We start from the raw sequence: 13,599 nt of genomic DNA on the forward strand, positions 1-13,599 counted from the left end.
TATCTCTCATCATTGCCTCTCGCAGGCAGGGGGCCAGAGACAATTACTCGATGCCTGGACATCTTTCTGGCGAGATCACAAGTCCTGGCTATGTTTCTCTTTGTAATCTCTGACTGTCTCATTCTAGTGTCATTGGAGCCAACGTGTACAACTATATTCGCATAATTAGTGGTGCGATTAGCCTGTCGTACGTGTTTACTAGGCCTGTTGCGATTTAGCTCCCTAAGATTAGCTTCAATGTCAGGTGCTCTGGCCCCGGGGATACACTTTATTGTGGCTGGTTTGCTAAGCTTTATGTTTCGGGTGATGGAGTCCCCTATGACTAAGGTGTGGTGCCCGGTAGACTGGGGTGTAGGACTAGCTAAAGAGCTAAATCTATTATGCGTCTCAACCGGTACACCGTAGCTTGTAGGCCGCTTAGGACTGCTACAAGCTGGGCTAGTTAGCTCGCTACAGCTAACGCTAGCAGATGTGTCCGCAACATCTAAAGTTACGACATTACTCTGCTCTAACTGGCGGACACGGCCCTCTAGCAGAGCCAACCTCTCCGTGAGTATGGTGCAAGACGCGCAGGAAGCCATTACTCACAGTGTTTTCTGTCACCAAGTGAAGTTCCTGCTGTCCTCAGGGAAGTGGTCGCGGTCTGTGGGAGTAGCTTCTTACTGACCGGCGCTGCCTTTCTCCGCGCTAGCTTAGCAGCTAGCTAGCTGAGGAAAGAGTGGTGGGACAGAGATCGGGTGATTTGCAAGTTAAATAGTACCACTAAATATGTTTGAGAAGTGATAAAGAAAGCTGTAGAACAATTAAAAGGACACAGATAGAGCGATACTTAGCTTTTTCGCAACAGCGAACAGACGGCGTGCAGTCATGCAGTCAAAGCTGCAAAAGGGAACATTAGAAAGTTATGGAAAACCAGATACAAACTTACGGAAAGAGAGCAAACAAGAAACAACACTATAACATTAAATATCAATGGTGCTACTATCACAGACAGTCTGGACATAAGTAATAATTTTAATGAACATTTCATCGAGTCTGTACAAACCCTGAATAAAAAGTCCCTCAAAATCAGTGCAAATAATTGTCATTTATTCAGGACGGACTAATTTTAGAATTAACAAATGAAACAAAGTTAAACAAAATCTTCACTGCATTATCAGACTCACGATCTAGAGATATATACCTGTATATGGGTTGGACACTATCTTCCTAAAAACATATAAGGATTGTATTATTGCTCGTATAACAACGATTGATAAATAAATTAAACGGAAAACACTTTACCTACCACGTCGAGAAACTGCTACTATGATTAAATCCAAAAAGCAGGAAATAAAGAAGACCAGAACATGTACAGACCAATTAGCCTTCTCCACGTTATAACAAAAGGAATAGAACATTTGAAGTTAAAAGGTGGCTTTGAAGCAATCAAGGCTGCTCACACGGTCACTAAGAGGGGCATTATGTTGACACATCAATTTAATGAGTATTATATTTATCCATGAGAGCATTTTTGTTGTAAATTGTGAGGTATGGCTGTTAAAAACTTGGTTGTTGTTACGAATTATGACAGATGTGAACAAGAGCATGTATTGTCTTTGTGTGATAATGTAAATAAGGTGTGGTTGTATTGTATATTAAGTATGTGTCCATGAAGGGGCATTTTAGGACTTCTCTTAATCTGATTACATGCTACAGTATGATTATTTTTTGATTAATTATTGATTACTATGAATGTATATATTTATTATGATTAATTAGTGTCATAATTTTATTGCTTGATTTTTGGATCCCTTTAATTTAGGTAGCCAGGGATGCAGATGGAAAGTAGCTATTTAGATATAATCTGGTACAGAACATATCTGTTTCTGAACTTAATGTTTCTGTGCATTGTCCCATCATAGATAGACTAAATTAAATACAACTATTTAGTGAATTATTGAGGCCACAATAATTCACTAGGTGTTGTAAAATATCAAAGTACTATTGCAAAAGCGAACAGTGACCTCAAACATGACCTGTCCTCCGCCTCTGTTCTTGCTGCACTTGACTATCAGCTGCCTTTTCTTTTTCTTGGATGTTTCTGAAACTACTAATACTACTACTACTACTATTACTATTACTACGACTAACACTGTCCCTGTAAGAGGGACAGAGGGGGGAGGTGAGTTTGGATTGGGTCAAGTTTGAGCGTGTTGAGGTTTTATTTAATCAATATGATCAATCCGGTACAAGGATAAAGGAACGTAATGATTTAGATTGACAATTGCAGTGGTTGGCGGAAGCAACCCCAACCTCAAAGGAGGGTGCCAATTCAGTAATTAAATGTTTTGTGAATTATCTAATATCCCGACATGGTTTCCCCAAAAAGATTAGGTCAAACAACGGCACCTAATTTAAGAAAACAGGTTAATCTTCTTCAGTCACAAGATCAGCACTTCTCAGGACCAGCAGCTTCCTAGGAAGGTGGAAAGACCATGAGACCAAAATGGTAAGTTTGCAAAATGTAGAATTTGTGTGCCAGTTCCTCTGTGCAGATTTGAGGATGAAAGCAGCCACTCCAGATTCCCTTGCACTCGCTAAGAGGGGCACGGTCAAAGCCAATCCAGGACCAACACCCGATACCTGACTGGAAGGAACCGAGAGGAGAGACAACACCTTGCCAGCGATGACGAGAACAACTAAGGTTGCCAGCCAATGTGTCCACCAGGACTCCAGCAGCTGTGGAAAGAAGTGTCGGGAGTGCCGAAGCGGCGAGGAGGCCTGGACCAAAGCCCCACACCCCATACTCTGCCCCCGCCTTCCCCAAAGCCCCCACAGCTCCAACTTTTTCTCAGCTTTTCCCCAAAGCGGCCAGTGCGCACATGCCATTGCACAGTCTGCCCAATGGACTGAGCCACACCCCAAAGAGAGACAGACTGTTTGAGTGGATCTCCTTCTCCACCAAGGCAGGCCAACAACTGTTAGTCTACACGAGCACTAATCGAGCATGGACTCATACGAAATTCAATGTTGTGTACAAAATCAATTGGTAACTACATTCATTGCAAACGCCGGGAAAAATAATAATGCAACAGCTTACAGTCATACGTCTATATTCATTCTAAACCAGATCTTGTTTGATTCATTATTAATGTGAAAATACATCTTGAATAAGCATATATACATTCATCTATTTATGTTCAATGATGTTCATGATCAAAGTATTTGTTATTCCTTTACTAAATCAAAGGGTAGGCCACTAATTGTGTTCTGTGAGATGGTTTTACTGCAGGCTGGTAACAGCGATCGCTCTGAAGGAGGGTCATAGACGGAATTTTTGCCTCGTATAAAAACATTGAGGTTTTTGCCTCTATCTGTGGTAGAGATTTAACTTAGTGGTCTACATCAGAAATTGTTTTGGTCCAGGGTCTTAAGACCCTGGAAGGCGGGTATGTAGTAGAATTTCTGACCTTTGACCTATATTGCATGTCTAATAAGAATGTCCGCTCATTTTCAATTCTCTTCCATTTTGTGCCATTGACTGGACCAGTGGGACAAAGGTGAATATGGAGTTGTGCCAACCTGTCTACAGAATGTTTAGAATTTCCAAATATGACTAAGAGATACAAGGTTGTTTTGGAACAGACAAAACCAAAACAAAATAATTATGACGCACTAGATAAGAAACAATGACGCACAAGAGACATATAAAAAATGGCAGAAGACCGGAACTCGACAGTGATTTTGGCTTGTGTGTGTCTTGTTTGCTCCGGAGTAACATGTGGTCTGTCTGCACGGCCAACTTAATTCAACCTGCACTTCTGATAATGGGTAAATAAATTTGTTGTACTAAACTACTTTTGTTGCCTGTTTAAGCTTCGGACAATCCACTACATGGGCAACAACACCTCCAGTGCCATCTCCCTGAGCACCGGCTCCCCCCAGGGCTGCGTCCTGAGTCCACTGCTGTTCACGTTGATGACCCATGACTGCTGCGCCAGGTCCACTACTAACCACATTGTGAAGTATGCGGACGACACAACAGTAGTGGGCCTCATCCGTGACAACAACGACATGGACTACAGGGAGGAGGTTAAACATCTGGTTGACTGGTGCAGAACCAACAACCTGGTCCTGAACGTCGACAAGACCAAGGAGATCATTGTCGACTTCAGGAAGCACCAGTCCAGCCACGCTCCACTCTTCATCAACGGCACAGCGGTGGAGATGGTAAGCAGCACCAAGTTCCTGGGGGTGCAGATAACTGACAATATGACCTGGTCCCTACACACCGGAGCTCTTATAAAAAGAGCTCAGCAGCGCATGCACTTTTTGCGTCAGATGAAAAGAGCACAGCTCCCTCCCCCCATTCTCACCACATTCTACAGAGGCACTACAGAGAGCCTGCTGACCAACAGCATCTCTGTCTGGACTGGAGCCTGCAGTGCCTCAGACTGGAAGTCTCTCCAGAGAGTGGTGAGGACGGCGGAAAAGATCATCAGGACTCCTCTTCCTCCTATCCAGGAGATCGCAAAAAGCCGCTGCATGCCTGACCAGGGCTCAGAAAATCTGCAGAGACTCCTCCCAACCCCACCAAAGACTGTTTTCACTGATGGACTCTAGAAAGAGGTCCGCAGCCTCTGTAGCAGAACCTCCAGGTTCTGTAACAGCTTCTTCCCTCAGGCCGTAAGACTCTTGAACGCATCATAATAATTCCCTCAATTCCCCCCAAAAATGGATGAACTCGCTGGAATATAAAGACAATATAACATACATCCATAAATGTAGATGCATATGCAAAAGTGCAATATATTTATCTGTACAGTAATCTATTTATTTATATCTGCACCTTATTGCTTTTTTATCCTGCACTGCCAACCAGCTAGGGCAACGAAATTTCGTTCTTATCTGTACTGTAAAGTTCAAATTTGAACGACAATAAAAAGTAAGTCTAAGTCTAAGACCCACAAACACTGGCTGAGTAACAACAATATGAACGTTGCATGGAAATTTCTCTGCCAGTTTCTGCATCCCACAGGGATTCTTCTTTTGTGTTTCTGCACCTGCGGTTCCCACACAAGGTTGCAACATTGTTTGTCAACACTGTCTGCGCTATTTTGTCACACATTTGACCCTCTGATGTTCTGTGTACCTACACTCTGTCCTCCCCGTCTAGGCCTGCTGTGTGTGTGTATGTGTGTGTGTGTGTGTGTGTGTGTGTGTGTGTGTGTGTGTGTGTGTGTGTGTGGTACACATAACATCAATTTCCACACTTCTATTAGCCCCGGGTCCAGTGGACCCGAACATCTTTTATGTAATAGAAATGTGTAGAGGGGGTGTATGGTGTGTGTTCATTAAATATGTATTCTGACATATGTTCTTCACAGAAAATGAGCCAAAGCCAGTGAGTCTCAGTTTGAAAAATTAATTAATTGTATAATTTTTCTTTTAATAAAAATCGAAAACGGGTCCCACAGACCCGAACACCACACAAGGGTTAAGCTGTACATCAAGCAAGAATGGGAAAGAATTCCACCTGAAAAGCTTCAAAAATTGGTCTCCTCAGTTCCCAAACATTTAATGAGTGTTGTTAAAAGGAAAGGCTATTTAACACAGTGGTAAAAATGCCCCTGTGCCGACTATTTTGCAATGTGTTGCTGCCATTAAATTGTAAGTTAATGATTATTTGCCAAAAAAAACAAGTTTCTCAGTTTGAACAATACATTTCTTGTCTTTATAGTCTATTCAATTGAATATAAGTTGAAAAGAATTTGAAAATCATTTTATTCTGTTTTTATTTATGATTTACACAACGTGCCAACTTTACTGGTTTTGTATATACATATATACATCCATCCATTTTCTACCGCTTGTCTCTACATACATACAAATATATATGAGAGCGGGTGGGGTGCGGTGGGGGGTTTCTGGCTGGCTGAAATGTTGTGTAAATTATTTTATAACATGTTCTGATCAAGTACTCAATTACAGAATTATTAGCAGGCTAAATACTACATTTTATTAATTAATAGAGAAGGTTAAAACATTGTCATGCAGCAATATGAGGACCATTAACTTTTACAACATGTAATGTACAGAATATCGGAAGCATTTATTCAGGTAGAAATATCACAGATTACAGCTGGGATAGCCCCCCCTGAAAGTGATCAGTCTAGGGTACAAGTTACGTTCTGCTGTTTGTGTCGATGGCGGGACCCCAAAATGCAATGACATAGTGGCAGTTGATGTGAGTAAAGTATTTAATAGCAAAAAGAGGTGCTCAAAATAATGATTTCCCCACTCCAGCTGGAATATTCCCAAATATATAATTTATTTATAATGGAGAGCAAGGTCCTTGAGGTGTTCCATTTTCTACAGCATGACATTTAGACACCTGAGCTCCAACCAAAACTGGAATGGATCGATTTTTCAAAAAAATCTCTGACCCAATCAAAAATGTTCCCCCCAAGACTAATAGCAGGACTTAAATCATCAGACCGTCTCTCCAAAGTAATTGATATGCTTTTTCCAAATCAAAGAATACTGCACATACTGATTCACCTGAGCTCTTCTTACATCATCTTCTAGACACACAATTGGATCCATAGTTTGTCTGCCTTTTCGAAACCCACTTTGCAGCAAATATACCCCTTTCAATATGCATCATAACAAAAAGGGTAATATTAAAAAATGGATAGATGTTGATAGTCCAACACATACTGACTGGTATACACAAGCTATGGAAATGATATCAGTAGAAAAAAACTGCATTTGGTTTAGATAATAATGAGTCATGTATTGGAAAATGGGATCCATTATTTAAATTTGTTTTAACTATTAAATGAACCAAACATATGATTTATTTTATCTTTGTGGAAAATATTGGACGCAATGTGTTGTCAAGCTTTTGAGATGCGATGCAAGTGTAAGCCACTGTGACACTATTGCTCATTTTTTAAATTTTTAAAAAAAATGTTTCTATTTTTTATAAATGTCTGTAATGATAATGTCAATGAAGGATTTTTAATCACTGCTATGTTGAAATTGTTATTAATATTGATACTATTGTTGATAATATTCATTTTTGTCTGACTGCTTTTTGTATTGTTTTGTGTCATGTTTGTGTGTCCTCTCAATTGCTCTGTTTGTTGCTATTCTGAGTGTTGCTGGGTCGGGTTTGGTTTTGGAATTGGAATTGCATTGTTATGGATTGTTTTGTTGGATTGATTAAAAAAAAAAAAAAGAAACAAATAAAATAAAAGACCGCCTCTCCAAAGTAATTTATATGCTTTTTACGCATCAAAGAATACTGCACATACTGATTCTTTATTCACCTGAGCTCTTCTACCATCATCTTCTGGACACAATTTTCGAAACCCATTTTGATAAAAAGCAAAATATACCCCTAATTTTTTTTTACCAAAGTATGATCAAGCACTGATTCTTTACTTGATTTAACACAGTGGTTCTTAACCTGGGTTCGATCGAACCCTCGGGGTTCGGTGAGTCGGTCTCAGGGGTTCGGCGGAGGTCAAGACACACCCGACTCATTGTGGAAAAAAATACTTCTCCCTCTCGGCGTATTATGGATACCCCCAAACAATGCTCCCTCTAATTTTCCATATGTGTGAGCAAACGCAAAAACGCAAAAACTCCTTGAGCATTCAGAGGAGCACACATGAGCGAGGAGATGTGTCTGGAATCAGAGACATTTCTGTACCCGTGGAACCGAAGCAAACAATTGCCACGCACTTAGATGAGCTTGCAAAGTCTCTCGACGGATATTTCTCTACAAGAGAGTCATAACCGGCATGGGTGAGACAACCGTTCACGTTTGCTGTTGAGACGGCAAATGTCAATGACGAATGCCTCGACGAGATCATTGAAATTCAGCAGAGCCAGGTTCAAAAGCAACTCGTCAGAACAACAACGCACTCAACGTTTTGGTGTCGACAAATGGAAAATTATCCAGTTATTGTCAGGTCCACTGACAATATTGTGAGAGTCCACTCCACAGTGGACTGGACTCCCCACATCTGCGTCCCCCTCCAAGGTTTCTCATTGTCATCCCATCGGGTTGAGTTTTTTCTTGCCCTGTTGTGGGATCTGAGCCGAGGATGTCGTTGTGGCTTGTGCAGCCCCTTGAGACACTCGTGATTTAGGGATAAATAAGTAAACATTAATTGATTGATGATTGATTGCTAAGAAAGCCCTGGAATGTTTTTTGTACCGTTTGTTACAACATATCCTTTTCGACGATGGTGGACATAAAAAAAACTAAGAAAAGGAACAGACTTTGCTGAGAAAATGACATGAGAGTGGCACTTGCCAAGGTGAAGCCACGCATATCTGAACCGGTCTCTCAAAGGTGTGTCATTTGTTGTGAGTTCATGCACTGTGTTGGTTTTGTTCTTTGAACAAGGTGATTTTCATGCACGGTTCATTTTGTGCAACAGTAAAAAAAACATATAACTGTCTTGAATTTGAAATGTTTCTTTTTTATTTTTTTCACTAAAGAGGTGAATGTGCATATGAAACTGGTGGGGTTCGGTACCTCCAACAAGGTTAAGAACCACCGATTTAACATTAATCCTTGTAGGACTAACATCATTTAAACAAACACAACACTTTTTATTCATCAACTCCTCAATCGTAATTCCCATACCCCACTATGACTATTAAAGACCATAATAGAGCTGCATCCTGCCCCTCTATTTCTTCCAGTTTGTTTATCTCCAACTTTTTTCAAGGATTATAGTAATTTATAATGACAAACACTCTCTTACCTATCCATATTTTAGTCACAATATACTCATGCTCCTTCACCAAACCCATAACACAGTACGAAGTATCTTTCTTTACAAACGTCACACAACCTCCACCAGTTCTCTGTGCCCTATCACATCTAACAGATACATATCCATTAATAACAAAGTCAAGAGACGGCTTCAACCATGATTCCTGAGTACATATAATGTTGGGTTTTTCCACTTTACTATCAATAAACTGTTTGATTTCTTGACCATTTGAAATCAAACTCCAAGCATTCCAATGAAGAATGAGCATGAGTATTATTAATATTTAGTAGCTAGCAAGCCTATCATGTCCAAGTGGTGAGCTTCTGCCCTTACCATAACCTGGATTATTTCCGTTTTGGACTTGATCTCATGTGTTGCATTCATGACACCAGCAATAAATAACAACATTTTCTTCTTCTCAGCCCATACTTTACTTATTTCCAAACTTTCTTTTTGCATATTAACATAGTCATCTATTTTCTGCCTTGCCATTGTTTTAACTGCCTCTGCATATGACACTTTAGTCTTCACTTTTATCTGCTGCACCTCCACTTCTCTTTTCATTGCTTCACATTTCCAACAGGCAGCACTGGGGTCCCCTCCACAATGACAACACTAAGGTTTGATTCCCTCGCCACTCTTGCCATACTCATGTTGTCCACTACAGCGAGCACATCTTACCTGACCTTTACAAAACTTTGCAATGCGGTTTACAAGCTCCTGGCATCGATAGCATCTCATAGGTTTAGCAATAAACTCTCTCACATCATACCAAAAAAACACCTCTCAAAGGATTTCCTTCCTCATTCTACGGGCAGTTTTATTCCTCCTTCTAATCTGTTCCACAAGTTCCTCCATTTTGAATCGGGATCCCAGTTACTATATGCCTCTGCATACATTTTGCCTTTTCTCACCAACTTTCACCACTTCGTCCACCTCATAGGACTGTAAAGGCCCTCTCCATCCGAGAAGAGGATGTACGCCGGCAGTTCTTGAAGCTGAATACACGGAAGGCCCCCGGGCCGGATGGGGTCTCCCCCTGCACTCTCAGACACTGTGCGGATCAGCTGGCTCCTGTCTTCACTGACATTTTTAACACCTCTCTGGAGCTATGCCGTGTGCCGTCCTGCTTTTAGACCTCCACCATTGTCCCTGTCCCCAAGAAAGTACGGATCACAGGACTAAATGACTACAGGTCGGTTGCGCTGACGTCTGTGGTCATGAAGTCCTTTGAGCGCTTGGTCCTGCCCCACCTCAAGGACATCACCGCCCCCCTCCTGGACCCACTGCAGTTCGCCTATAAAGCCAACAGGTCTGTGGATGATGCAGTGAACCTGGCCCTCCACTTCATCCTGGAGCATCTGGACTCCCCAGTAACCTACGCTAGGATCCTGTTTGTGGACTTCAGCTCTGCCTTAAACACCATCCTCCCTGGACTGCTACGAGACAAGCTCTACCAGCTCAGCGTGACCGACTCCCTCTGCAGTTGGATCAATGACTTCCTGACAGACCGAAGACAGCACGTGCGGCTGGGGAAGATTGTCTCGGACAGTCTAACCACGAACACTGGTACTTCTCAGGGCTGTGTACTCTCCCCCTGGCTCTTCTCCCTGTATACAAACTGCTGCACCTCCAGTCACCAGTGCGTAAAACTGCTCAAGTTTGCGGATGACACCACCCTCATTGGGCTCATCTCGGATGGCGATGAGTCCGCCTACAGGAGAGAGGTGGACCGGCTGGCGTCCTGGTGCAGCCTCAACAACTTGGAGCTGAACGCCTAGAAAACAGTGGAGATGATCATGGACTTCAGGAAAGTCACAGCCCCACCATCCCCCCTCACCCTGATTGACTCTCCCACCCCCGTCCCCATTGTGGACTCCTTCCGTTTCTTGGGCACCACCATCACCCAAGACCTCAAGTGGGAGCCGACCATCAGCTCCCTCATCAAGAAGGCCCAGCAGAGGAGGTACTTCCTGCGGCAGCTGAGGAAACTTAAGGTGCCGACCGAGATGCTGGTACAGTTTTACTCAGCCATCATAGAGTCCATCCTGACCGCCTCCATCACAGTGTGGTTCCCCGGCGCCACAGTCCAGGATAAGCATAGACTGCAGCGCATCATACGTGATGCTGAGAAGGTGATTGGCTGCAAGCTCCCATCCCTCCAGGATTGTTCTCCTCCAGGACCAGGAGGCGTGTGGGTCGGATCACAGCTGACTCTTCTCACCCTGGACACACACTATTCTCCCCTCTCCCCTCAGGCAGGAGACTACGCTCCATCCAGACCCACACCTCCCGCCACCTGAACAGTTTTTTCCCTTCGGCCATCAGGCACATGAACAATAACTCCTAACAGTAGCTCCTTGAATTCCTTGAATTCCTTCTAAGGCTATAACAAGATCTGATAGCTCAGTTACAGCTCTTTTTATTACCAAATATGTGTTATATGTGTTTTATGTTGCACGATTGCACCAAGAAAAATTCCTAGTTTGTGAACCCGTTCTCAAACAATGGCAATAAAACTATTCTGATTCTGATTAACTTTTTCCACATTTGTCAACACTTTAGCCTTTTCCACTTTTCCATCAGTCAGAACTTTCACAAATTGAACCTCCCAAATGTTATCCCTTATAATCCTAGTCAGTCTCAGGGGATCTACCTTTTTCACCCCTAATTCTTCCTGAAAACGAACAACTATCATTAACTTTTCTACATCATCCTCACTATCAGTTGTATCATTGCAACTGCTACCACCACTATTTTCCTTCTTTTGCTTACTCGTTTTCGTTTTACCCCCCACACATACCCACCCTTCCTCCTTATCTTCACTAATGTCCATTACATTCCCTCCGCTCTCACAGTCAGTCTCCCCACTAGCCCTACTCCCGAGATTGCTAGGAACTAAGAAAGAATACTTGTCCCGGACCACAAAGGTCACACAGGCTGTTCTGTAATCATCCCCTAAGGAATTTCAAAGATGGACACTTTTGACCTCCGTCCCTCCTCAACGACACCTGGAAGTCGAACTTTGCTTGCATAGCATGCAGAATGACCCCGGGCCTATGAACATAACTCCACTACACCCAAAGACAATGGGCATATACACAAACACACTCCCCACCCCCACCCCACGCCTTCACCACCGCTTGATTCCCCTTCGGAGTGATGGATAGCTGAGTAGCGCTTTATAGCAGCAGGCTGGCCTCCATGCCCCCCCTCTGTTGCCAGTTGTTGTGATTATATGTAACATGTTTATGTGTGCTATGGCAAATGAGGTTTTTTCCCTTGGACTCAGTCTGGACCCCCTCCCGTGGGTCCAGCCTTTGACTGATATTTTTTACTCTTCCCCCCTTTCCCAATATCACCTTTTCCCCACCTTTTTTAAGGAGCGCCGTAAGTGGCTGATCCGTTGGCGGTCCTGTCTTGTCTCCCTGTAACGTGTGTCTGCTCTTAGTGGGACTGTGCCGAAAATGTAATTTCAGTTCTTATGTGTCTTGTACATGTTAAAGAATGGGCAATAATAAAGCATCCTGAATCCTGAAAGTATTCCCCACAATCTATCTAACTAAGTCAAAGTCAAAAGTCAAGGGAGTAAGCTTCAACACTTCAATTCCAAGCGCAGCTGCCTTGTCAAACTAACTCCGGCTCGCCACGTCCACCGCACTCCAAACAGGAGTCCTTGCCGCACAACCAACTAGGCTGTAAAACTTGCTTAAATAGTCCTTAGGTGATAATTAGTGGCAGGTGAAAAGCATAATCACAAATCATCAGGAAGAAGGGGTGACGCCACTGCAAACCAACACATACAGAAAAGGAAGTGAGAGCAAATTGAGAGCGTCAAACAGGAAGTAAACCCAACAACACCTAAAAATTAAACAAAACATGACCTCAAATTGACAGGTCATGACAGAACACTTATTAATGATTAAAAATTGTACCTATGTGAGATTAATTGCGATTAATTTTGGGTTAACTAACTCTTCCATTTTCTTATAATAAAGTCCATAGTTGACTTTGGAATATTTAGGAGCGAGGAAATTTCACGACTGGATTTATTCCACAGCTGGCATCCTATGACAGTTCCACGCTGGAAATCACTGAGAGCGGCCCATTCTTTCGCAAATGTTTGTAGAAACAGTCTCCATGCCTAAGTGCTTGATTTTATACACCTGTGGGCCAAGTGATTAGGACACCTGATTCTGAGCATTTGGATGGGTGGCCAAACACTTTTGGCAATATAGTGTATTTTGCAGTTGTTGTTACAGGTGTGATGCATTCCCCTGCTTACTTAAAGGCCTACTGAAACCCACTACTACAGACCACGCAGTCTGATAGTTTATATATCAATGATGAAATCTCAACATTGCAACACATGCCAATAAGGCCGGGTTAACTTATAAAGTGCAATTTTAAATTTCCCCCTAAACTTCCGGTTGGAAACGTCTATGTATGATGACGTATGCGCGTGACGTCACGACGGCAACGGAAGTATTCGTACCCAATGTGTCACCATACAAACTGCTCTGTTTTCATCGAACAATTCCACAGTATTCTGGACATCTGTGTTGGTGAATCTTTTGCAATTTGTTTAATGGACAATGGAGACTGCAAATAAGAAAGTTGTAGGTGCGATCGGTGTATTAGCGGCTGGCTGTAGCAACACAACCAGGAGGTTGTGTTGTGTTTGAGCTGGATAGCAGACGCACTACCGTTAGTACAGCTTTGGCTTCAAAACATTTGATCGCTTGCCCGTACGTGCGTGTCGTTATGTGCATGTCACGTACGTAACTTTGGGGAAGTATATGTTTCTTGCCGACTCTGA

General features: G+C 42.6%; 1 protein-coding gene across 1 annotated transcript in view; it reads left to right on the plus strand.

Annotated features, from left to right (window-relative positions):
- Nucleotides 1-7,618: 7,618 nt before the first annotated feature.
- The window catches only part of slc15a1b (solute carrier family 15 member 1b), a gene marked incomplete at its 5' end in the record, with an annotated part of 30,339 nt that continues 24,358 nt past the window's right edge, over nt 7,619-13,599 (plus strand). Inside the window, one exon of the mRNA XM_062052165.1 lies at nt 7,619-7,627. Coding sequence (XP_061908149.1) covers nt 7,619-7,627 — 9 coding nt within the window. The remainder of the gene's footprint in view (nt 7,628-13,599) is intronic.

Source organism: Entelurus aequoreus, linkage group LG07 (genome assembly GCF_033978785.1).
Source record: "Entelurus aequoreus isolate RoL-2023_Sb linkage group LG07, RoL_Eaeq_v1.1, whole genome shotgun sequence".
NCBI lineage: Eukaryota > Metazoa > Chordata > Actinopteri > Syngnathiformes > Syngnathidae > Entelurus > Entelurus aequoreus.